The sequence below is a fragment of the Macrotis lagotis genome, chromosome 1, assembly GCF_037893015.1.
Source record: "Macrotis lagotis isolate mMagLag1 chromosome 1, bilby.v1.9.chrom.fasta, whole genome shotgun sequence".
NCBI lineage: Eukaryota > Metazoa > Chordata > Mammalia > Peramelemorphia > Peramelidae > Macrotis > Macrotis lagotis.
Genome location: NC_133658.1, coordinates 34,846,877 through 34,874,175, shown reverse-complemented (window position 1 = coordinate 34,874,175; position 27,299 = coordinate 34,846,877). Strand labels below are relative to the sequence as shown.

General features: G+C 43.1%; 1 protein-coding gene across 6 annotated transcripts in view; it reads right to left on the bottom strand.

Annotated features, from left to right (window-relative positions):
- KDM3A (lysine demethylase 3A) overlaps positions 1-16,235 on the bottom strand; it is a 58,984-nt gene extending 42,749 nt beyond the window's left edge. For 4 of the 6 annotated variants that reach the window (XM_074196890.1, XM_074196899.1, XM_074196872.1 and 1 more), the window contains exons 1-2: positions 15,962-16,235; positions 1,046-1,189 (exon numbers count right to left, since the gene is read on the bottom strand). In XM_074196890.1, the coding sequence (XP_074052991.1) occupies positions 1,046-1,189; positions 15,962-16,147 (330 nt within the window). In that variant the 5' untranslated portion in view covers positions 16,148-16,235. Of the gene's footprint in view, positions 1-1,045; positions 1,190-10,192; positions 15,018-15,961 lie in introns of those variants that run through there. The other 2 variants (XM_074196917.1, XM_074196909.1) reach the window with 2 other exon arrangements.
- Positions 16,236-27,299: the final 11,064 nt, after the last annotated feature.

The following is a 27,299-nucleotide window of genomic DNA, read 5'->3' as shown; positions in this document are numbered from 1 at the left end:
GGAGGGAGAGAAATGAAGGTTTTTCTCACTTTGCTGGGTCTATAAGCTGCTGCTTAGCTGTCCTTCCCATCCACATAACAAAATTAAGGGCCGACAGTGGGTCAACGTTTTGATTTTTCTCATGTGGATTTCCTTGCTATTGCTTTCAAATTGTCACTAAGCACCATTTCATTTCCTCATCCTGGATTTCTGGAGTATGATCTCAACCCTCTATTTGTCAAAAAAAAAAATGCAGGGCTTTCTCCACCTTTCACCAGCCTCACAAATTAAATTCCCTTCCACCTGGTTCTGAGAACGTTTTCGAACAGTGCATTCTCTAAGGAAGGGATCAGCGTATGGATGGCAACCTAAGGGTAGGCACAAAGCCTCTCTCTACTAAGAGCTTCCCATTCTACCAGTTAAAAATACATCCCAAATAGTCTTCAAGACTCACTCTGGTCAGCTAAGCCTTATTTGTTCATCTCTCCTACTCAATTACAAGACTTATTTCACCCAGGAGCCAACGAGCAACCAGCTGATAGTTACCCTGGAGACCCAGCTTTAGAATTGGGCATTAACAAGCAATGGCAGCCCAGATGACGACAACAACAGAAAGCTTCAAATAGACAAAAACCCCATCTGCTGGTCTTTGGAGGGGGACTGAGAGCCTGAGATCCCTGCTGGGGGGTGGGGGGGGCACCTGGGGTTGATAGCATCTTGAATTGGAGAGTCCTGAGCTGCCAAGTGGGCTAAAACTGAGGAGTCTGTCAACTGCACAAACATGGTGAGTCTTCAGGGGCAGGAGGTAAAGGCTTAAAAATCAGAATAACTCAATACTTTGGTGCTGATTTGTATTGGAAATGAGCCTGAAGTTTCAAACAAGGAAAAGAAAGAAGGGGCATGGAAAGGAGTCAGGCCCCACCATTACTATTACCCAGGTCCACATGGCCCCTACATGACCTTCCTAACGTGATCTCCTCCCTCATTTTAAGAGGCTCCATGAAGTTAAAATAAAGTTATCTTTTGTCACAAGTCACCTGGAAAAGGTCCTAAGACTTTTACTCACTATTGCAGGCCACTGCACAATCTCAGCAGACTTCCGCTCAGCCAAAACCAAGTTATGTTCTACTAAAAATGCCTTCCTTTGAAGACTATACACTTCTATCCATCTTCTCTTCTTCCATGATTCTCCATCAAATTCCACACATACCTGGGAAAAAGAAGAAAAAGGATAAGAAACAATAAAATGCAAACCAGTCAACAATATAAAGAATGACCCATGGTTATTGGTCCTATGCCATATCCCCAAATATATAGATTTCTCACTTTTCCCCACTTTTTATTACTATAGTATATCTCCCTGATCATGAGGGGTATTAGGAGAGTAAACCAGGTTTTCTGCTCTGCAAGACCTTCAAGTCAGGGAAAGTATGTCCAGGTCACTTCCCAATCGATCAAATGAAAAAAGCAGTATGGTCTGTCTTGCTGCAAGCTGGGTATGCTGTGAGATTTGACATTCTCCACTCCCTGAAGCTACTGGCCATAATCATCTTTCTTCCTTCCTTAGGTTGTTTTTGGCAACCTGCAAATTTTAACAATCCAACTACCAATAGTTTTCAGAATCTTCATTTCAGTGAACTGAGGAATGGAGCTTCGCTAGAGCATGGACTCTCTTTGCCATTCCCTAGCTGTGACTATGGACAAATCCCTTCCATGTCTGAGGAGCCACTTTGATCACCAGACAAAGTGACAAGTGTTTGCACCATGGCATAGGGAGGACCCAAGTGTTTGGGCCATATCAACTGATGGGGCCTGATAAAAGACTTGTATGTGTAAAGGAAGGTCATGTGAGGAATGTCAAGTTGACTGTCTCCACTAATTGTTCATTTTGCTAAATTGTCCCTAAAGGATGGCTCTCTGGAAGGATGTAGGGGGAAAGAGTAGAATGGTATTAATAAAATAATTAAATAAAATATTTGTACTTTTAACAAGGCTGTTTTGTTATGAATCAAGTGCTGAAAAACATGTCAGCTATTTATTTCTTTACAGCAGGTTACCGTGAGGATCAAACCAAATGTAGGTATAAAATGCCTTATAAAAACTAAAAGTCTACATAGATATTAGTTGTTACTTCAAAAACATCATTTATCATGTAATTTACAGAAGTCACTGTAGCTCTGTGGACCACAATCTCCTACTCTGTAAAAATGAAGGCACTGAATGAAGTGACCTATCAAACAATTTCCTTCCAGTTCTAAATCTATGATGCTACTTCTGAATCAAACAACCTATTTATGAAGCCCAGGGAGACTTCTCAGTCATATGTTTACAGATTTGAGAGCTGGAAGATATCGTTTCCAGATGAGGACCTGAGGTTAAATGACTCTGGTTCCCTTATCTACAAACATCATGGAATGCCTCTAATCCCCAACCAGCTTCTAATTATTAGTTTATTAGACAGAGTTGAAAAAAGACTTCAGAAATCATCTAGACAAATCCTTTTAGTTAAAGGGGGAAAAAAATGCCCTGCATAGATACTGTTTAGAGCCACCAGGTCAACCTAAGTCTGTGAGGTTGGACTAATGTACCAAAAACCAATCTCATTAGCCCAATCAGTCTCAAGTTACAACTGTACAAAGGACAAGGGGAAAAAGTTACAAGAGTGATCAACAAGTAAAGGGATATTATCATTTTTCAATTAATCAAGAAAGGAAGACTTAAGCTGAGTCTTAAAAAATAGTGTTTCCTCAACAGTGCTAGGGGAAACATGCTCCAAAATGGCTAATGAGAAAAAGGTAATTACACTAACAATAACAATAGGTGATAAAAGATAAATGATGAGATCCCCAAGATTAAGAGAACAGAAGAGAAGATGGTCAGGACAATGCTTTAGGTTATTATCCAGTTAAGGGGCAGAAAGTACATGCAGTCTTTGGTTTGCATTTTCTTTTGCAACATGGCTAATCTGGAAATGTTTTGCCTGACTATTCATTTATCATTTAAATCAAACTGCTTGCTTTCATCAAGGGGGGGTGGGTGGGAAGAGAAAGGCTGGGAGAGGATTTGGAAAACAAAATTGTTTTTAAAGAACATTAAAATTTGTTGCTTATATGTAACAGAAAAAAATTTAAATTAAAAAAAAACTCATTGAAGAGAATAATAAATGACAAGGTCAGGCCTGATATCAGCTGATTTGTCAGCTGACAGAAGATAGATTGGAAAGGGAAGAATCTTGAATAGAAAAGTTTAGGAAGCTTCCAAGGCACTCAACGAGAGTGTCAGCAATGTGAGCACAAAGGACACAGATAGAAAAGCTATTGTAAAGGTAAAATCAATAAGACTTGGCAAACCGAAGGTAGGAGAGATAAAGCAAGAATGACTCAAATGGTTGTGAACCTTTGTGACTGAAAGATGGTTCATGTCTTTAACAGAAAATAGGGAATGGGGGTGGGGGGGTGGAAGAGTAGGATGAAATAATGCTTTGTTTTGTAGCTGTCCTTATGACACATCCAGTTTGAAATATTCAATGGACCGCTGGTGAAAAGGGATTGAAACTCAGGAAATAAACTGATTAAATAGATGAGTCATTTTCAGAGATTAAAAATAAATCCCTAAGAGGTGGTGAGATCAAGGTAAAGAACAGAAGACAGTCCAGGACAATGCTTCAGAGATTTATCCACAGTTAAGAAGGGGCAGAATATTAATGCTACCACCCTTAGTATACAATCAACCCCCTATATTTTCCTGAGGATCTTTTACTTCAGTTCTTAAGCAGCTTGCTCACACCCACCATACACCTCCCCAATGTCCCACCATCTGACATTTTCAATTCTTAAAAAAATACCGTATTATTCTCATTGTCATACAGCAACACATCAAGGAATGTATTGTTTCTGAATCACTAAAAGAGCCAACTTTAATTTCCTGAAGGCAATCCAGGCTACTCCCCCATCATCCTCTCATACAATTCTGGACCTAAATAAGCACTGTCCATTATTTCTGTATGCACCCCAATTTGACAATCTTAATAGGCTAGCTACCCATTCAAATGGACATCATTATTTGGCAAATATTCATCCTTAATCAACTTTTCTATGGTCAGGCAAAACACTTGAGTAATCACAAATCTCTTCCAGAATGTTCTGACAGATATTGGGGGGCTTAATGCAATGGTAACATACATCCATGAAAACGGAATTTGGTGGACTGCATCAAAAACTTAAGTTTGAACCCTGGACTAACTCTCCTTTACATCTTTGGAGAGTACCTCAGTGCCTTGCTTGATGATTATGAATAGGTAATGAACAGTGTTATTCCTGCTATATCATTCAAGGAATCTTGGAATTATTTTGTTATGTGAATGGAGATAACCTTAGGGGAAAAAAGTCTTTAAGGCAGTATTTCATTACAATTAGATGCTTTTTCTACAATCAGCAGTAAGTACAAATAAGGTCTTAAAGTCTCTGTATCTTTTAAATCAACTGTGAAACTGTAAAAATGTGTTCTGCTTTTTTCTTTCTTCCACCTAGGACTGCAGTAGTTTGTTTCAGTGTGGGGTGGCTTTTACAATATTTTACAGATCTTCCATTTTTCTTTGCTTGCTGGCCTTCCATTTTCAGCCTTGTCGATGCTGCTGCTGCTGCTGCTGCTTAGTCAATTGTTGCCAGACTTCTAAAAGCTGCTTTTACCCTCTAATGCATCTCTATTTTGTGAAGCAATACTGTGCATTTATCTATCATCCTTCAAAAGAATTTAAAGGCAACTTTGGTGTCTGAATTTGACTCTTATTGCAGCCTTTGGCTGCACACTTGGCAATTTAGTAAGGACAATGTGTTGGAGGCAGTCACAAAAAGTGCCTGCCAGCTCGTCTGGCAGGTGCCCTGGCTGCTGGTCAGTGTGGAAGCACAACATTCTGGGGACCCCAAGTTTTGACGGAGAAGCTTTCCCTTTCTACCGCCCAGAGTCCAGCTTCTTGGCCCACTCTCACACTTTTTCCTCCTGAGCTTTTCTAGACACTACTTCATCAGCAGTGCCATGAGCCCCTGGGCTTCCTCAAGGGTGTATGTACCCTTGGACCCTTCCTATCCCCAGCCCCCCCAACTTCTTTTAAAAGTGTTTTCTTCACGTTTGATTGGGTGCTCCTTGCCTTTATACTCCCAGTGTTCCGCACTGCCTCTGCTATTCTAGTGCTTAATTAGCTTTACTATAGTTTTGTTTATTTATTTTCAAGTAAAAGCATGTTTTTCAACTATTCAGGCTAAGTAGAGGATTCGGGATGGTGACAAGCCTTAAGTTAGATTTGTTCTAGTAAATGACATTTATGGAGAGTGGGCAAATTTGCCAAGCACACCTTAAGGACCCTCTGGACCAAATTCACCCAGAAGATGAATTCAAACTGGCCTTCACAACCCTCCCAAACTCAGAACAAAGGGCCCAAAGTAGCCAGACATGGCCTCACAATCAGAAAAAACCCGGAGGACCTTGTCTTTGGAAGTCATTGATTTTTCAAGTAAAGCCTGGATATTTATCACAGCATTCCCCTGCTATATCTGGGTCAAACAGTTAATTGACCCCTATAAAGTTCCTAGGTTTAATGAATTTTGAGTCCTGCCTGCAGCTGCTGGCAGTGCCAAAACAAATAACGTTGTGGGCCTTAGATAAAGGCAGCTTTTTGCCCCTGGCCTAGAAAAGAGTGAAACAAGGAACGTAGGAGGAGAAAGTATCTCCACCCCCAAGCTCCCCTCCCAAAAGCCTCTAAAATCCCATTGTCTATATTCTGCAGTCAACTAGCTAAAATGTAAGCTTCTTGAAGACTGACCTAGTTTCACCTGGGCAGTCCTAGCATTGTACACAAGAAGCATTTCATTAAGGAAGGCTTGCTGATTTAATGGGATGGACAATATGGCCTCTAAGAAATTTCCATCCCTATTATAAATCTTTAATTGAAGGATCTACTAATGATTTGAGAAGTTAAAATATGATGTAGTGTATCAAGGGAAAAAAGGCCTACCTAAAAGGAAAAGTGCCAGATTACAGATTGATTAAAACGTAAGGGGCATTGGAAATGGGATACTCAATACAATTATGCCAACACTTAAGAGGAGGTTGGTGCCATTAAAAGAAAAGGGAAAGTGGACAAGGCCAGTGCAAATTAGTAGGAATATAGGGACCAGATCCCAACAAAGCCCAACTGAAAGATCCTTGCAGGCAGGTGAGACACAAACATTATAACAAGACCAGAAAGCTTACAATCAGAATCCCCAGGCTTTGAGACTGAGTGGAGGAGCTTGAAGCTTGAGCACTCAAGCCTTCCTGGGACCAGTTTCATTCTCTGTGAGATGGTGGAATAGAACTTTTTGTAACTAGAGGCAGCAGGGTACAATGGCTAAAGAGATGGGTGGCCAGGGAGCTTGGGAACAAACTGACCTGCAGGCCATTTGACCTAGGGTCCCAGGCAGCTCTTTGGATAGTAATGGCAGTCACCAGCATGGTCAGGAGCTTCCCTATACTAATGAAATTCCAAGTTCAGTCCCTACTCTTGAGATGTGAGAATAATTTGAAGCCTTAAAGAGACAGTTAGAGATTTATAACACAATTCCAGGTTCAGAGGAAGAATTCTTAAAATTTAATTTTTTAAAGTACTAAGAAAAAGTCAAAATGTCAAAATGCTATTGAGAAGTCAAAAAAAGGTTTAGGATTTAGCTTTGGACCTAGTCAATTTGGATTTACTACAATGGAACGCAGAAAGAACAGTAGAAAGAACACTACAATACGAGTCAGGAGACCTGGATTCTAGGCCCAGTTCTACTTCTAACTGTAAATTATTTGCCTGAGGTCACAGGAGACCTCTCTGGATTATATCTTCTCCTATAAAATGGAGAAATTGGATTAGAAACTACATGAAGCATCAGAGCATTTCTCTCATATCATACTTTTACATTTATTTTATTTAATATTAGCCACACAGAAGGATGACCAGGTCAATGTCAGGAAACAGACATGGAACCCTACAACTTCCAAATAGGGAGAAACGAGCATCATGACTGAAAGGACAATAAGGGATGTGAACCTGCAGCAAAATTTAAGAAATTCAGAAAGCAGGAGTCTAAAGTATGAATGCAATGTTTGAATTAAAAAAAAAAATTAAAAGACTGATCACATGATAATTTCAAGAAAGAAGGAAAAAGCTCCCGCTGGACTTCTGGGAAGATAGGGACTCAATGCATCCATACAAAGATTAGAAGAAATATGCAAACTGATGACCTGCCTGGCCCATTTAGGAAATGGATTTTTGATCAGGTTGAAAAAAAACAACAGCCAGGCTCTTCCCTCACATCGGACTGGTTGCCTGGTTTAGCGAACAGCTGATCCCTGGGTTTGCTTACTCCAAGTAAGCATTTGATTTAGTAGTCAAAGATTCCCTTGAACACGACAAAGTCATACAAATGGCCCATAAAGATGCAGCTGAGATAGCTCTGTTCAGACAACTCTCTGATGAGAATTAATATCAAGTTAAAATGTAAAAACAAGATGAGGAATATATAAATAGCACAAAGATGAAATTCTTCCCACGTGCCAGCTATTGTGTAAACTCTAGGGACCCAAACAGACTAGAAACAAGAGTGTCTGCCCTCAAGGAGATTACATGCAAATGGAGGACTACGCCACAAAGGACTGGAAGGGTTAGGGGGATGGTCAGGAAATTGCAGGGGACTCCTTACAGGTGACATAAGGTAAAATGGTCACATGTCAAACATTTATTACAACTCCCCCCATCCTGAGACTTCTAAGATCTACAATCCCAACTCTTGCTTGAGCTCATTGACCAGAAAAAGGGGGGGGAAATGGATAAAAAATATTTATTCTACTAAGGAAGAGATGGAGAACAACACCAAAAACAAACTAGTTTTCGATTACATTAAATTAAAAAGCTTTTGCGCAGATAAAACCACTGTAACCAAGATTAAAAGAAATGTAGCAAACTGGGAAACAATCTTTACAACTAATGATTCTGACAAAGGACTCATTTCTAAAATATACAGAGAACTGAGTCATATTTTTAAAACAAAAAGCCATTCCCCAATTGACAAATGGTCAAAGGATATGCAAAGGCAATTTACAGATGAGGAGATTAAAGCAATCCATAGCCATATGGAAAACTGCTCTAAATCATTAATTATTAGAGAAATGCAAATTAAAGCTTCTCTGAGGTACCACCTCACACCTCTCAGACTGGCCAATATGACCAGAAAGGATAATGATCATTGTTGGAAGGGTTGTGGTAAATCTGGGACACTATTACACTATTGGTGGAGCTATGAACTCATCCAACCTTTCTGGAGAGAAATTTGGAACTACGCCCAAAGGGCAACAAAAATGAGCATACCTTTTGATCCAGCAATACCACTACTGAAGAAATGAGGAAAAAGGGTAAAAACATCACTTGTACAAAAATATTCACAGCAGCCCTGTTTGTGGTGGCAAAGAATTGGAAATCCAGTAAATGCCCTTCAATTGGGGAATGGCTTAGCAAACCGTGGTATATGTATGTCATGGAACACTATTGTTCTATTAGAAACCAGGAGGGACGGGAATTCAGGGAAGCCTGGAGGGATTTGCATGAACTGATACTGAGTGAGATGAGCAGAACCAGAAAAACACTGTACACCCTTAACAGCAGCATGGGGGCGATGATCAACCTTGATGGACTTGCTCATCCATCAGTGTAACAACCAGGGACAATTTTGGGCTGTCTGCAAGGGAGAATACCATCTGTATCCAGATAAAGAGCCGTGGAGTTTGAACAAAGTTCAAGGACTATTCCCTTTAATTTAGAAAAAAACCCAAAAGTCTTACTGTCTGATCTTGTTATCTCTAAGACTTTTTGTTTCTTCCTTAAGGATATTTCTCTCTCATCACACTCAATTTGGATCAATGTACAACATGGAAACAAAGTAAAGACTGACAGATTGCTTTCCGTGGGGGGTGGGAGGAGGAAAGTAAGATGGGGGGGGGGGAAATTGTAAAATTCAAATAAAATCTTTAATTAAAAAAATTTATTCTATCAATTATGATAAACATACAGCAGCCTATAGGCTGCTCTGGCCCCAAGCTTCTTCCCTCAACAAATGCAGTAGGGGCTGGTGGGAAAGGGTCTCCCAAAGGGCAATGGTTAAGCCCATGATGCATGTGGGAAACTTGCCAAAGAACTGTCCAAGAGAAGTAGTGTAAAGCATAGAAGAATGGTGTCAGTGATATGCAGTTTCACAAGATCTAATGGGACCTGGCCCCAGCTGGATCACCATCTTGTCAAGATGGAGGGGTTCGAGTAGCTCACTCAAAAGATGGGACAGGTCAATGTGAAGAGTAGAGTTCTGACCCCAAAGTGAGCCACTGGAGAAGGAAACGGCAAACACTCCAATCTTTGCCAAGAAAACCCCATGGACTGTATTAAAAGACACTAAGAGAGGGTCTCTGGGTAGAAAGTGTCCAATATGCTGCTGGGGAAGAGCAGAGGGTAACTACATGTGGATCCAGAATAAAAGATGTGGCGGCTAAAGCCCAAAAGAAGCTCAGCTGCAAAATCAATACTGTTATAGTTCAGAGGAGCAAATAAATTTTAGTTAGATGAGCTTAGAATCTGGATATCAGAACTGTGAAGCAAGGTAAACTGGATGTGGCCAGACAGGAAATGTCAAGATTATATTCACAGTGAACTTAAATGGATGGGAAATGGTTGAGTAAAGACCATTACAGATACACCTGGGGGCAAAAAGCCCTTAGAAGATTGGAGTAGTCCTCAGTCAATAAAAGGGTGTGAAAAGCAGTGCTGGGGTATAATTTCAAAAATGACAAAACTATCTGTTTAAATCAAATCCAAGGCAAACAAACTGTTCAACCAAGCAGTAATACTAGTTTTTGCTAGAACCACTGACGCTGAAAAGGCCAAAATGGGATCAGTTCTATAAAAACCTACAACTTCTATAACATTAAAAAAAGTCATTCATTACAGGGGACAAGAATGCTACAGTAGAAATCAAAATATAATTGGAATAATAAATAGGCAGATTTGGTCTTGGAGTAAAAAATAAAGCACGACAAAGACCAATGAAAATTTTGTCAGGGTCATAACAAACACTTTCCAGCAACCCAAAGGGTGACTACATTTAGACAACACCAATTGGTCAATACTGAGATCACAATGATTACTTACTTTGCAGACCTGGAGCTGATTGTGGCTCAGATCATGAACTTCTTGGTGGAAAAAACTCAGACTTAAAATGAAGAAAGTAGAGAAAACCATCAGATAATTATGGATATGACTTAATTAATATCTCATGAATAAGAACTAAGTGATGAATAGGTTTAAGGGCTTGATCTAGTAGATAGTGTGCTTGAAAAACCATGGACAAAAGTTAGCAATACCTTAGGAGGAAACAGCAACAGAAAACATCCCCCCAAAAAAGATCAAGAAAGTAAATTAGCTGCCTGATGAGGTTTTACAAATAGCTGAAGAAAGAAGAAAAGTGAAATATAAAGGAGAAGGGGAAAAATATACCCAAGGGAATGCAGAATTCCAGAGAATAGTAAAGTGAAGTTTTCTTTAAGAAATATAAGAAAATAGAGCATCAAAGACAAGACTTCAAGAAAAACTAAGATATCGGGGGACAAAATGGATAAAAATAGTAGGGAATTTTCAGAAATAGAAGTGCTTATGAAGAGATTACAAAGAAGTAGTCTGACTGTACAGAATTCTTAACAAACAAAAGCTATGGTGGTATATAGATACTGATCTAGAGTCAGACATTCTGGAAAATGCAATTTAAGTGGGCCTTAGAAAGCACTGCCAACAATAAGGCTGATGGAGGTGATGAAATTCCAGCTGAGCTATTAAAAATCCTAAAAGATGAGGCTGTTAAAAGTGCTGCACTGCACTCAGTACACCAGCAAACTTGGAGAACTCTACAGTGGCCATTGGACTGAAAGAGATCAGTTTCTGTCATAATGCTTGTGAAACCGAAAACTGATATCTTAACTTTATTTTGTATTGAGACCGAGGAATTAGTTTGCTTTAAAGGATAGCTTGACTACTTAGCTTAGCAGATCTGATGTCTTAAGAGTAAATCCCTTCATTTCTTTGGGTTATAGATTGATCTCTCGCTTGGACAGGGGAGGGATTGGTCTTGCCTAGTCAACCTCTAAGGCATGAGCTAACATCAGACCTTCTGGGGAGTCTTTTCCATTGTCCCCCCATAAGTGAGGCTAAATCTAAATCCATTCTACATATTTACCAATTACATAAAAGACTGCTCTGTTTGAAGGCATCCCTGGCCATCAGGGATTCTGGATCTCATTTCCTGACCACACTCTTCCTCTGTTGCCTCACAGATTTTTTTTTATCACACCATTCTAAAGAAAGGTCATGCCAGAGATTGCTCATTGCTCTGGTTTCACATAAGAACAAGGCGTAAACCCAAGATTGTGTAAACTAGACTTCAGTAATATGTGAACCAAAAATTACCAGAAGAGCAGACTAGTTTGTGAAGAGGCAGAGGAACGAGAGACCAAATTGCCAATATTTTCTGGGCTTTGGAGAAAGCAAACATTGCTTTCTGCTTCACTGATTAATCACACAGAGTATATTGTCTCATCAATCAAATGGCCAGGCTGGACAAACCCAGCACCAGAAGGAAGCCGGCAGAAATAACAATCTCACATACAGACAATATCACTCTTATGGCAGAAAGTGATGAAGAAAAGAAGCCTTTTGATGAGCAAAAAGGATAAGTGTAGAAATTTAAGTTTAATGTAAAAAAAACCCTAAGATTCTTGACAATTAGTCCCATCACTTCCTGACAAAGAAGGAGAAGAAATGGAAGCAGAGTCAGATTTTATATTCTTGGGCTCAAAGATGTGGTGGTGACAATTTTATATTATATAAAATTAAAAGATGCTTGCTCCTTGGAAGGAAAGCTGTGGCAAATCTGGACAGCAGACTAGAAACAGAGAGACATTCACCATGCCCAACAAAGGCTCCACAAGTCAATGCTATAGCTTCTCCAGTAGCAATGTATGGTTATGAGAGCTAACTATGTGGAAAAGTTGAGTACTTCAAAAACTTTGTGTATTGTGGAGCTAAAGAAGACATTTGAGAATCTCTTGGATTGAAAAATCAATTGAGTCAATATTTAAAAAAAAATTAATTTAGGCTATTCATTGGAAAATCAAAAACTGAAGCTGAAATTTAAAACACTGGCCACCTACCAAGGCAGGATTCATTGAAACGACCCTGGTACTAGGAAAGATTGAAGACCAAAGGAAAAGGGGACAGCAGAAGATGAGATGGATGTAACAAACATTTTGGGAGATAGTGGAGGATAGAAGGGGTGAACCTTCTATGGTCATGACTGAACAACATAAAATGCCAGAAGAACTCAAGTAAGGACTCCCCCACTGGCTGGTCCAGCTAAGGCAGTTTTACTGGAAAACACAGACAAGAATCACAGTATACACATGAAGGCATGGCTAAGTCATGAGCTGCACTCATGGAGGGAGTATCTACATGGAGGAAATTCTAGATCCACCCAGCTACTGTGTCTTTAAAATATATTTTGATTAGGAAAATGACAGCAACTCCCAAGTTATAGTGGAAGAACAGGATCTTAATTATTAATGATTAAATTTAGTTAAGGATAATTCACTGATGCACTAAAACTAATAAGAAACTGATGAGAAAAACAGGTCCTCTTAATATGACATAAGATTAATTTTTCTCACAAAAATGAAGTATTACAGTTATTACATCCATTTTACAGATAAATAAAATGAAGTTAAGCGACTTCTCCTTGGTCACATAATAAACCAGAATTTGAATTATAGCCATTAACTGAAATTACATATAAGTTTTAAAATGTTAAGTACCTTAAAGAAATTATATGCTAAATGGTTATCAGAGGGCAATGTAGGTCTATGATACCTGTGAGCAGGTTGCACCATCTAAACAACTCCAGGGCCAGAGAGGATGCAAAAGGAATGGCCAAATGGACCACTGCCAGAGTGATGATTAAGTGGCAGACCACCACTCCTCTAGGGGCTTCCTAATGGGTTTAAGGTCCCTTGGGACAACAGATGAATTCCTGGTGCCACCTTGTAGTAGAGGAACTACTGGACAAAGAAATGTGCTCTATAATTAATCTATTCTGAGCTGGCCTTACATTTAATACAGATCTTCATTGCGTAGCATACACAAGGCCACTGACTCACCTAGACATTCCCACTCCCAACCCATACTGTAACTTAAAAAGTACCTTACCCCTCCTAGGCATAAGACAAATCCCTATCAATAAAACAAGGGATCCTGGTTCCAGAAAGGTTTAAGTCTTTAAACTGCCCTTCATCTACATATCCCTAATTACAAGAGTTACAGTCCCCATCATCTAATACCTAATTACTTCATCTTCCAGGCCCTAGAAAAGCTCACCTTCTCAGTTGAGGCTTGGATCTCCCTTTGGAAAGCCAATCTGCTCTTGGGGACCCTGACCCCCTGTAAACTCCCATGCCCCTATGCCATTCATAACATTCCTATTTACTTTTTCTTCTTTACTGTTCCTGCTAATCCCCTTGGGGAATTAATCCCCAGTCATTTCCAACTGTTCCAACTCCCTGTATTCTTTCTCCTGTAGGTTTATTTAAGTACTACTATAGTAAGCTTTTTTTTTGTCCCAAAATTCTTATTCTTTGTCAAGAGTTGTTCTTTTAAGTGAATTCATTTAAGTTTGCTCAAACCTTTGAAACCTCCAGCCAGCCATTTTTCTGGCAACAAATTCACTCTTAAATTTGCATGTCAAAATATGGAATTAACACACAAAACAATCTCAAAGTTACTGCCTAAGGGGTGGCTAGGTGGCTCAGTGGATAGAGCACAGGTCCTGGATCAGGAGGACCCAAGTTCAAATCTGAATATTACCTAGCTGTGTGATCCTGGGCAAGTCATTTAACTTCATTGCCTTGTAACCCCCCCCACCAAAAGTTACTGCCTAAGTCATAAAATAAATGCCTCATGAATTAATAAGACAAAGTATTAAGAAAGAATTGTAAAGATTTGGTGGGGGGAACCAAACCCCAAGTTCTCAGAAACACCAAATGAATAAAACAAAAAAAAAAATGGCTTTGGAAACAAGTGGGTCTGTGATTTGTCTCCAAGGCAGTGGTGGTGGCCTGGGAGAGGCAGGTTTTAAACTTGGAGCAGTATTATCTCTGACTAGCCATATGACACCAAGAGCCCCATACTCTCTAAGTCTAGGAGGATCTCATCAATTCAGAGATTCCCTCACATAATGTAGAGTCTTGGTTCTGGGAGATCATGCTTCCTTGTGGAGCCTTTGGCTATCTCCAATTGCACCTCCCACTCTTCTAACTGTGCTAAAATACAATTTTCTGATTACTGGGTTCACTTACCATGTGCCTCTCTGTTGCCTTCTATGTAATAAAAGCCATGTTCTCCAGTGGCACTTGCACTTCAGGTAATCTTCCTGACAGCTAACTTTTATACACTATATTGCTAACAAACAGCTTATTCTTTTCACCCACTGAATAGTTGTAATCCTGTAAATGTAATTATCTCTATCTTCAAATGAGTCAACAGGGGCTTAAAGAAATAAATCATTCAGTCACACAATGTTATCAAGCACCAAAGACAGTACTTGAATCAAGGTCTTCATCTCCAAAACCTTTTCTCTCTAATTAGGATAGAAAATGAGGTTGAAGAGGTGTGATTTGAAATTTTAAGGTAGGGAGGTGGTGCAATGGATAAAACCTGGCTTTGGAGTCACCAGCTTATGGATGGTGGGCAACTCTTTTAACCTCTGCAGGTTCCACATGTGTAAAACCGTCACCTATCTGTCAGGGCGGTTCTGACGTTGTAAGTCTGTGAAGCACTTTGGCGCACCTGGAAGGCACCAAGTCCATGCTAGCGAATGTGATGCTAGTCCAGCTTCAGCTACATCGAGCCCCCGGGGGAGCTGCGGCTTGTTACTTGGTGAGACAGCACCAGCCCGGCCCCGGCCCCGGCCCCGGCCCCGGCCCCGGCCCCGGCCCCGGCCCCGGCCCCGGCCCAGCCCAGCATCGGCCCCGGCCCAGCACCGACCCCGGCCCAGCACCGACCCCGGCCCCGGCCCAGCCCAGCCCCGGCCCAGCACCGGCCTCCCCGGCTCGGGCGGCACCTGTAGCCCCACTTGTAGCAGTTGCCCGGGGTTCCGTCCACTCACCCGTCTGTCCACAGCTCGAGTGGGAGGCCACGTGGAGCCTCGACTTGTAAACGAAGCCGCGGGGGGCAGGGGGCGGGGGGCCGCAGGGGGCAGGGCCGGGGCCGGGCCGTTGGCTTCTCCGGGGTCCCCAGGGCTCCCACACCACAATAGAGAGTCTGCCCCCCCCCCCCCGCCACCCAGCCTCAGCTCACCTGCCGCTTCCCGCCCCCTCGGGCCCCCCGGGCTGTCAGGGCCCCCGACCTCGCTCCCCAGCCACGCGCCGCTCCTCGTCCCCCGAACCCCCCAAGCCGCTGCCCCAGGCCCCCCGCGCCGGACGCGACCCTCCTCCCGCTGCGGGGCTCCGGGCGCTGCCCCAACGGTCGGCCCGGCCCCGGCCCGCGCCCCGGCCTCCGCTCCCGCCGCCCCCCGCCCGGGCCCGGGCCCCATTGTCCTCCCGGCCCGCCGCCACCTGTTCGGCCCGGGGCCCCGGCGGCGGCCGCGCCTCCTCCTCCTCCTCCTCCTCCTCCTCCTCCTCCTCCTCCTCCTCCTCCTCCTCCTCCTCCTCCTCCTCCTCCTCCTCCTCCTCCTCCTCCGGCCCCCGCCCAGGCCGCCCTCCCCGCGGGCCCCCGCACAAAGGCCTCTCTCGGGACAATGGCCCGCGCGGGCTCGGGCGCGGGTTCGAGTCCCGCCCGGCCGCCTCCCCCGCCCCGCCCCCGCCCCGCCCCCACGCCGCTCACCTTCAGGTCCTTCTTGGTCACGTCGATGTGGGACACGGCGCGGATGGTGCCCGACACCCACGGCCACTCGTCCACGCGCGCCAGCTCCAAGCTGGGGCCGCCGCCGCCGCACTCCTTGGGGGCCGACACGCTCAGGAAGCGCTTCCCGACCAGGACCGGCCAACTTTCCCCGAGCGTGAGCACCATGGCCGCGGGGCCGGGCCGGGCCGCGCCGCCTCCCTCGGGGCCCGCGGGGAGGGGGGAGGGGAGGCGCCGCCCCGCCCGGGCGGCCCCCGCGCTCCGGCCCTTTAATCCGGGCCCGGCCCGGCCCGGCGGCGGCCCCGCCCTCGCACCCCGCCCTTTCCGGGCAGCCCCTCCCGGGCCCCGCCCGGCCGCCGCCGCCGCGCCCCGGCTCGCCTCGGGGGCCTCCCCGGGCCGCGCCCCCGGCCGCCGACCCGCCGGCGCCCCTAGCTGGGCCGCTCGGCCGCGCTCCGGCTCCTCGGACGGCGGCGCCTCCGACCGCGAGCTCCCTCCGGCTCGGTCCCAACGCTCTAGCGAGACACGCACAGAGCCCGTGCCCGCCCCCGCCAGCCGCTGCGGCCGCCGATTGGCCGGCGCCGGGGGGTGGGCGGGACCTCGGGGACCTTCGGCTCCCGCCACTGGCCGCCAGGCCGGGGGCGTGGCCAAGGGGAAAACAATTCCTGGCTCCCCCCCCTGCGCGTCCCTCCCGCCCCCTCCTCCCGGCTCCTCTCCCGCCCCCTCCCTCGCCGGCGGGCCTGCCGGATCCCTCCGCCGCCGCCTATTCTCTCCACGGGGGCCCGCGGACTACGTAAAGGAGTCCCTCCCACAAAGGCGCTCAACTTTGTGGGAAGCGCAAACAAGTCCCGGCACCTCGGGCGAGCAGCCTCGCAAAGTTGGAAAAGCTAGTCCCTTCCGCTCGTTGGCGTCAAGGACGCGGCTCACCGCGGCGGAAGGATCTGGGGGAGGGAAGCGCGGCGTGGACTTCTACGTGCGGGTCCAGGCGTACTCAGAGGGGAGGCGGAGTGAGTCGGCCGCGAGGGCGGGCCGGCGCAGGCGCACCGGCTCCCGAGGGCGGGGCCCCCGAGGGCGGGGCCCGACCGGGCGGGGCCCGGGCGCGCAGGCGCGGACGAGCCCGCTGGCCTCGGAACGTGGACGGTCCGCCATCTTGAGCGCGATGAAGAAGGGCCAAGGCCCGGCGGGGCCTGCGGGGTTCGCGGGGCGGAGGCGAGCCCACTCGAGGCCGGCGGCACGGACGGGCCGGAGCGCCGGAAGGCCGGCGTGGCCGGGCAGGAGAAGGGAGGGCTGAGGAGGGGCGCCGCCGCGGGAGCAGCCCAGGCCCGCTGGCCGCTGGCCGGCAGGAAGCCAAGGCGAAGAGGGCGGCCAGGAGAGCGGGCGGCCAGCCGAGCGGCCAGTCCAGCTTGTGCGGAACCTCTGTGTGGCCGGCGCCTCGGGGCCCGGGGAGACCGAGCCCGGCCCCCACTGCGCCACCCGGTAGCGCCTCGGGGCCCGGAGAATCTGGGGAGACCGAGCCCGGGGCCCGGAGAACCTGGGGAGACCGAGCCCGGCCCCCACTGCGCCACCCGGCAGGGCCGGCCTGACGTGAAGGCTAGTGAACACCACAGCGACCCCATGGAAGGAAAGAGCCTTGGAGAGGAGTTCTGAAGCAGACCTAGAACGATCAAACATAACATCGAATTGGACCCCATGTTAAACCTTTTGGACACAATGCCACTAGAATAACAAAGCTGCTCGTTCAAGAAAAAAATGAAGACTCCTACAAAGAGAACACAAAGTTATCAAAAGGATTGCGGGCTACTAAGATGGCTAGGAAAATTGTTCCCCATTCCGAGAAGTAAAAAATATGCTGGAGTTTTATTAAATATCTAGAAAATTGGAAAAGGTGACAAAAGATAGGTAATTTTCCCTGAAAAAAGTAGCTATTGGTTTAAGAAGTAATTTAGCAAGTCATCCTGATTTGTATCTAGCCTCGGGATACAGATGTCTCTGGAAGAGAAAGTGACTTAACAGAGCCCCACTCGCTCTAAGCCAGTTCACACTTGTCAGAGCATCATCTCCCTGGTTTCGTTGTCTTCTTTGAGACTGAAAGACAGTGTTAAGTCAACAAATTGAAATTTGTCTCATTTCACTCTAAAAGTATTCTAAAATAGATTCATGAATAACAAAAATTCCGGTTCAATGTTGACATTTCTTGTTTATCATTTATGTAGATAGACCTTATACTTTAAGAGTAAGGAATTTTTTTTTCCCCCACTGAGGAACATGTATATAGCACAGTAAGGCTTATTTTCTCATGTGATAATCTTAGAAATAAGCACAAGGTGTGGGGCTCCAAATCTTGACATTGGAGAATTTCCAGAACCCTAATAGGGGAGAGACCCAAAATCTTGACAGGGGTAGTGGGCATGGGGATGAAGTTGCCTTAAAGCTTTCATGTCTTACACAATAGCAACCACAATAAAATACAACTCAGATAAACCAAAATGGCAAAAAGGACTTCACTTTCATTTCACACATTCCATCCAGATGTCCACATCATATGCCATTTTGCCACACACCTGCCCTGAAATATGACATCTTCCATTCTACCTTTTACTTGGGAAATCAAATCAGTCATACCTTCAAATCTGGAAAATTTGTCAGTTGAGTGTCCTAGGGATCAGCTCATTCTCAGTATGACACCACAGACTAAAACTCCCTTCCTTGGACTCCAAGCTTCTGTATGAATCACTTTCATCCATTAGAAGGTGAGGACAAGGAGACTGTTATTTTTTAATTTATAGTTCCAATATCCAGCAGAGTACCAAAAACAGAAAATGTTTTTTCATTTATTCTATTCACTCAAATGGAAGGATCTAAGGGAACTTGAACAGAAGTTTTGACCTATGGAATAGAATTTTATCATAAATTCATGCTGATAATCTCAGGTAGAACCCCAAGGCTGCTTATGGCAATGTTTTTTAGGAATCAAACCATCTCTATTAAAATCCTTGTTGCTTCTATTAGAGTTTTTCTCCTTTCAGTCCCTATTGGGACTCATTTTTCTAGAAAAAGGTTATCTACAAATTATGTGACTATTAAGCAACTCTCATTGTTTCTTCATCTGAGAAATGAGGGCTAGGGATCAGAACTGTGGTTTCACTGATCAGGTCAACTAACTCTACCTATGCAGCTCAGCACATTCTTTGCATCTTGGTTCTTTTCCTCCCCAGGCTAACTCACCAGGTTCTCTGCCATGCTTCCCCCCCCCCCCAATACAGTCACCCCAACCCCTTCTGCTTTTAAGCTCCCTTTTATGTATTTTCTTTCCCCATTGAATGTAAGCTCCTGGAGGGTAGTACTCATTCCTTTTATATTTGTATTCTTTGCACTTAGATTATATGATGGAGTGTTAGGCACTTACAATTCTTGTTGACTTGTGGATTTGATGTAATCTGTCAGAGGAAAGATTTGACCATGTCACATCATTCATTGCCTGGTTGGTGGAGCTGGGAATCAGTACAACCATTCTGAAAAGCAATTTGGAGTTTTACAAATAAAGTGAATAAAATGTCCACACCCTTTGACTTTGGGCCTAAAATCCAAGGAGACCATTAGTAATAAGAAAAGCCATATATATATCAAAATGTTTTAAACAACACTTTTTGTGACAGCTGAGAGTTGGAAACAAAGTGGATGTCCATTGATACAAGAATAACTAAACAACATTGTGGCAAGAAAGTAATGGAATGGAACTGTGTTGTAAGAAATAGAATTAATTTGATGACTTTGGAGAAGCATGTAATAGTCTACATGAACTAATGCAGATGAAGTTAAGCAGTCAAAGAAACAGAAGTCTATAACAAAGTAAATGGAAAGCACAGCCACCAAAAAAAAATCAATGTGGTGAAATTATAAAGAACAGGTGTGTCTTGGAAAATAAACATGAAAAACCATTCCCACTTTTTTTTGGGGGGGGGGGGAATAAAATGTCCCTACCCTCTAACATTAGAGTATTGATAGGAAAAAATGCCACACACACACACCAGATTCTTCACTTTTTTTTGTAAAAGTAAAAAACTGGAAACAAAGTATATGCCCAGAGACTGAGCTCCACATCCTCCTCAAATTGTAGTACATGAACAATTAATTGAGAGGTTAATTAGGGGAATTACAAAAAAAGGAAGGAAAAAATGGAAGAAAAGGAGGGAGTTATGCATTAGTAGCCTATCTGGTAATAATAATTGTCCTTTGATTCAAAGAGGACTACATCAACCAAATCAATGCTGTCATGACTTGCACATTATGTTTATTATATTAAGGGCTATGTTGTGCAAAGATATCTTCACTTGCTTATTCCAGAACCATTCTACCTCATGGCCTGATTGAACTATTGGATAGAACTATTAGTAATGGTCTGGATGCTGGGGGAGTCTCTTGGCCTTTGAATTGGTTTCTCTTCCTATATCAGCTAGGTACTGCTGCTTACTGTCAACACCATTAAGTCAACTATTAAAATTGCTTGGGATGGATCTACCAGAAGTGAACCAAAACCTGAACCAACTCCTGCCTCTCATCACCCCCTTGATGCTCTTAACTGAGTGTCCTTTGAGTCCTAAAGCATTTACTTTGAAAAAGAGAGTGTTCAAAGCTGGCCTGTTATAGTTCTGACATAAATGATGCCAACTGGGTTCCATCAGCATTATATCCCATGTCCCAGTGGCCTGCTTTGGGAAAACCAAAGTCTGGTTTCCAGGGGCAACCTGGTTGAAGGTGGAAGATCTGAGAGGAAAGTCTTGCTGAAGATTGGTCCATCCAGAGGTTTGGATGCAACAGTTGTCACATGCTGTCACCAGATATCTAGCTTTCAGGCCTTAAATCTTTTTCCTTACAGAAGCACATTTTTCTACTTAGCTCTATTCCATCTGACCCTGAAACTTCCATCTCTTGCTAAGTGGGATCATTGAGAAAAGGTAGCAGGGGGCTAGGAGTTTTTTTACTTGACCTTTTGTGAATCTTGACCTTTATGTGAGGGGCTACTTTCTCTTGATTTTGTGCATTTTCCTTACCTGTCCTCCATTACTGGAATGCTCTCCCTCCTCATCTCCACTTCCTAGCTTCCCTGGCATTTTTCAAGTCCCAACTAAAACCCCACCTATGGAAAGCTTTTCCCCAACCTTCCTTAATGCTTGGATCTTTAGTTATGTGTTTGCATACTGTCTCCCCCAGTAGTCTGTAAGCTCTTTGAGGGCAGGGTGCCTTTTGCCTTTTTGTATTTGTAGCGTTTAGCACAGTACTCGAGTAAGGCATTATTAATAAAAGCTTGTTGGCCTGCTGGCTCAATAGTACAATACTAGAGATACCCACTGGGCTTTCCTACTGCCCATCTTAAAAATGGACTAGATCCTGTACGTAACCATGACAGGTTTCATCATAAAAGCTCAGTGAGAGACTGCTTTCCCAAGACCACCCTAACTAAAGATGGACAGGTTCATTACCCATAGGCTGACCATTAAGTAGTGAGGTCTTTGGCTGTGACCACCTGTTTTCTAGAAGGGTTCTTTTAAAACTGTTCTTTTAAAACTGAACTTACCATCTTTCTTCCAAAACCTGCTCCTCTCGCTGCTGTTTCTGGTTTTGCCAGGAGCACTGTCATTTCCCATTTTCAGGTGAGTGTTTAGAAACTGGGGGATTGTCTCTGAAGCCTCACCCCTCCTTGCAAACTTTCAGTCAGTGTTAAACTCCAAGCAATTCAGTCTCTATGATGTTTCATGGATCCATTTCCTCATTTTCATTCATCTCCATTGTACTAAATGATACAGATGCAAAGAAAGTTAAGAGACAGTACCTGCTCTCTCAGGACTCTAATCTTATGGAGAAGGCAACTAAGGGTGGGGCCAGGGGGTGAACCTCTTACAGAAATCTGAACTCTCAGAATAATCTAACCAGTGTCCTTGCCTACAGTCTCTTCCTTTTCTGCAATCAGTCAACAAATATGACATCCAAGGAATCCATGGATAGATTTTAAGAGTTTGGGATGGGGGAAAAAATTTTATTTTCATTTTTAATTGAACTTTAGCATTTCCTTTCATCTCAGAAGGGATCCATGAATGCCAGGGAAATCCACTACCCAGAAAAATTTTGTATGAAGAGGATTGCTTGGAGAAGCAGAATCAGGAAGGACTTCTTTTAAGGAAGTAGCCTGTAAACCAAATGATAAAAGGAAATGGGGTTCAAAAACAAGCTTGGGAAGGAACAGGAATGGGAGATTTGTTACAAGATATCCATTCTACCAAAGAAGAAAAAGTTCTACAAAACATGTTCTACAAAACCAGCCAACACATCAATTATATTTAATGATCATACTAGCTACCATTTCTCTAGTGCTCTAAGATTAGCAAAGAACTTTACAAAGTTTATCTCATTTGATTTGTACTACAATCCTTGGAGGTTATGGCCCTCTGATAATGCTTTTTGTTTAAAGAAAATAAAAAAGGTACTCATATTCCCACTTTTGGAGATGAGGAAACTAAGGCAGTCTTGGTTGTAGGTGTGAGATAGCATATGAACTCAAGTCTTAATGATTCCAGGTCCAACTTTTTATAACACCATCTAACTAACTAAACAGTAAATTCTGAGCAAGCCACCTAACCTCTGTCTACCTCAGATTCCTCATTTATAAAAATAACACCTCTCTCTCAGGGTTAAAGTGAGGATTGAATGAGAGCATATCAAGTATTTTCCAAACCTTAAGGCATTTTAGAAATGCTACGATTATTTTGTTAATGTTCAATATTAAGTTTTAAAAATACTTTTTTCAAGTAGTTTTTTTTTCAAAGATTTTATTTATTTTGAGTTTTACAATTTCCCCCCTAATCTTGCTTCCCTCCCCCACCCCCCCACAGAAGGCAATCTGCCAAGCTATACATTGTTTCTGTGGTATACATCGATCCAAATTGAATGTGATGAGAGAGAAATCATATCCCTAAGGAAGAAACATAAAGTATAAGAGATAGCAAAATTACATAATAAGATAATGGAATAACACATACTTCTACATATATATTGAAGATACATACAAAAGAGTTAGGAGGTAACCTTTAAGGAAAAGGCACTCCAAGTTGGAGGGACTGGGAAAGGCTACCTACAAGAAGTTAAAACCTGAACTAAGTCTTAAAGGAAGCATGGATTTTCAAAGACAGAAATGGGGGGGGGACATATTACACATGAAGCACTACCAGTGCAAAGACACAGAGATGGGAAATAGACTCTTACATGTGAGAAATATTGAATAGGACAGTAGGAGAAGATATCAGGTTGATAACATCAAAATGTTGCAGAGCCTCATGAAGAAAGGTCTGTATGCACTAAAATGAGTTTGGCCTTTCCATTGACTCAGGAAAGATCAAATGGATGAAGAATGCATAAAGCCAAATAGACACCCTTTGGAGTTTGAACAACAGTGTCTTTTTGGTAGACTAGAGCTGGACCTGGAATTTTGAAAGATGAGATTGAGTTGAATTGCTTTTGGGAATGCAAAGGTTCATCTTTTTTGGACAAACATTTTGCCAGGATTGAAGCATGGCAGTAAGATCTACTCCTAAAGAACCAAAGATAAGCATCCCAGAGAGAGTAAGGGAAAGGCATAAGCAGGTTGCAACATATACCCATTAAAGGAACTTCAAAGAAGAAAAGGAGGAAAGAATTGTATGACTTATTAAGAATTATCTAGGTAAAAAGTTATGAAGGCTTGAATTATAATGTGACTTGAGAGGAGTATAGATTTTAGAGATATATCAGTATAATCAATAGAATTTGGGAACTGATTATCTTTAGATAGTGATAATAAAGAATCAAAAAAGACTTCTTTTTGAGTATGGATGACTTTGGAGTATAATAATGCCATCCACAGAGAAAGGAAAAGTGAGAGAGGCACATTTGGTAGGGAAGTCATTGTTCAGTTATGGAAGTTTTCAGTTTGATATTTTCATAGGACATCCAGGATAAGATAAGCAGCAAACAATTGGTAATGGGGCTGTTGTTGTTATTCGGTCACTTCAGTTTGTGTCCAGCTCTTTGAGACTCTATTTCATAGCAAAGATATTGCAGTGGTTCCATCATTTTCTTCTCCAGTTCATTTTTTTCTTCATTTTTTTTTCAAGGCAAATGGGGTTAAATGCCTTGCCCAGGGCCACACAGCTAGGTAATTATTAAGTGTCTGAGGTTGGATTTGAACTCAGGTACTCCTGACTCTAAGGCTGGTGCTCTATCCACTGTGCTACCTAGCCACCCCTCCAGTTCATTTTAAAGATGAGGAAACTGAGACAACAGGGTGAATGACTTGCCTAGGATGACACAGCCAGTAAGTGTTTGAGACTGGATTTGAACTCAGGTCTTCTTGACTCGAGGTCCAGTGTTCTATCCATTGCACCATCAGGTTCCTTTGGTAGTGGATACTGAAGCTCTACATAGAAGAATTCAGTACTTATCTACATTAAAATGATAATAGAGAATGGTGGAGTAGATGGAATTGTCAAGGGAGAAAACCTAGTGAGGGAAAAGAATACCATGGGCAGATCTTTCAGAGACACTTCTACTTAGGAATCGTGAAGAAAAGAAGGAATGAATGAAAGAATAATAAGAAATAAAGAATAATCAATCATGTCAATCAATTTGGGAAAATGAAGGAGACTGGAGACAGAAAAAAACATTTCTTACATTTGAGAGATCATTGATAATTTTGGAAAGAACGTAAGAGTAGTATTTGATTATAAAAATATTTCTTCTACATTATTTTCTTGTGAGCAAGTCATCATTAGAAATATAAGGCACATCCATATACTTTGAGATTTTTGCTCTTCAGGTCACTTGTAAGATTCCTTTTTGAGATCACAGCATTCTGTGATCTGCAGTCATACCATCATCAGGAGAATATGGGTGCTCAGCTGCAGCTCGCCCTGCTCGCGTGCGGCCAGGCCCTCAGGAAGCCCCCGGGCCAGGACCCACTGGCCTCCACGGCCATGAACAGCCTGGCCAGCTCCGTGTTCAGCATGGCCATTCCCGTGGATGGCAAGGAGGACAGGTATGCACGCGGGGCCCGGCGGTCAGGCAGGGGGGCACGGGCCGCTCTCTCAAGTAGTTTTATATTTATATCAAAGGTTTTTGTTTACCTGTTTTATCAGGCGTAGTAAACTATAAGTTTTCTGAAGCAGAGGCTTCATCTTATTTCTCATAAAGAGAAATTCTCCCTAGTGAACTACAATTGCATAAGATTGATGCTGAATGAATGAATGAATAAAGTATTCAGTTATTTAAGATGTGTTCAACTTAACAGTGATGGATATAACAACACCTAGTTAGGGAGGATCTAAGTAAACTGCCAAGGTGTTGATAAACTCTAAATATGATAAAACATGAATATAAGGAGCCGAAAAGGATATGTGGCATGTCTAAACCTCTCTTTTTATAGATGAGGAAACTGAGGCCTAGAAAAATCATGTGATTTCCCCAACAGCATAGAGATAGTAAGCCTCAGAGTCTGTGGGGAGCCCAGGTCCTCATATTACACAACAGCAAGTAGAAGTAGCCACTGGTTTACAACAGGAAGTTTACCTCTACTAACTCTTTAGTTATCAGTTCAGTTCACTTTTAGGTCTTTAATCCCTTCTCCATTGTTTTTTCCCTTTGTAGTTTGGCCATGAAGAATCCCACCTTGGAACAGATGACTATATGCAGAGGTCACCCACAATAAAGAGGAAGCTTGGTTAATTAATTGTTAACGTGCTTGGGAAAGGGAAGTTCTGAAGTTTTGTGTACAGCAATTAGGAAGCTGTCTGCTCAGCTCATTTATCCTGCAAACGACCATCCTCCATGATCTAAAGTAGGAATGATAACTGATCATAAAGTATTTTGCAAATGTTAAAGCCTAGGAGTGGTTACCATCAAGATCAGGAAAAAATTATTAAAGAAAAATTAAATCCTTCAGTAAGTGGGATAACAAAATGTTAGATTCAGCTGCTGTTTAAAGAGAGCTTAAGGAAGTATTCCAGAAAAGTGAAATAATATTTCCATGCAGCATTATGATCAGTTAAAGGAAAGAGAAAGAAAAGAAGGCTCTGCTCCCCTCCTTAGCAGGCCCCTTTTTTTCTTTGTGATAAATTTGGTTTCAACCAAACAATAACAAAAGGAACAGAAAAGTCCTGGAAAAGAATTCGGAAGAGAGAGAGAGAGAGAGAGAGAGAGAGAGAGAGAGAGAGAGAGAGAGAGAGAGACATACACACAAACACACTGAGATGCCATCAGACACTTTGGTTATAAACAGGAATACAGAGCTTTCGTTTTTACAATGTAACATCATTGTTGCCTTTAGAGTTCATCAGAGTTTTGTTACTATTGCTTCATCAACATTGTAAACTGTGTATATTTGCTGTTCTGACCTTGCTCCCTTAGGTCTGAATCCCTTTAATAGGTTTTACCACAAATCTCAGAATTTCTTGGGATGGCAAATTCTTAGGGATTATTCTTATTCCAAAATAGTCATACAACAATATTTATTCAACCATTCCCCAATTGTTGGGCACATTTTGTTTCTGGCTTTTTTTGTGGGGCCGGGCAGGTGGGGGGGTGCAAAGCAATGGGGTCAAGTGACTTGCCCAACACAGCTTGGTATTTCTTAAGCATCTGAGGCCAAATTTGAACTCAGGTCCTCCAGACTCCAGCGTCAATGCTCTATTCACTATACCATCTAGCTTGAAGAAATGTTTTATAAATATCAGAAATTAAGTAACTTGCTTAGTCACAAGTGTCTGAGGTTGGATTTGAACTCAGGCCTTCCAGACTCAAGGTCCAGGACTCTACACACTGGGCCACCTAGCTGTTTTTTTAACACTAATACATCAGTGTCTACCCATTCTTTCCTATAGTTTCAGAGAAAACCAGTAAAGAGCATAGTATAATGCTTAGAGTGATAAAATTTCAGGACATGAATCCTGCCTCAGTCATTTACTAGTTGAATGACCTGGAACAAATCACTGAACAACTGCGGCCTCTGTTTTCCCACCTGTAAAATGAGGGGCCTGATCTTGGTGGCCTCTGAGGTTCTTCCTGCTCTGGATCTATGATCCCTCTCTAGGGCCTATATCTGAGGTGGTATTTCCCTTGCTCAGGAAGAAACGTAATCCCACCTCTTATTCCTTCTTTTTATAGCAAGTTTTATAACAAGATAGGAAAACATATCAAGAAGACACTAACAATTAAGTTTTTAGTCTAAGAAGTCTATATACAAATACACAAAATATGGATAATTAGGATGAACCAAGGGGTCCTAATATAAAGAAGCAAA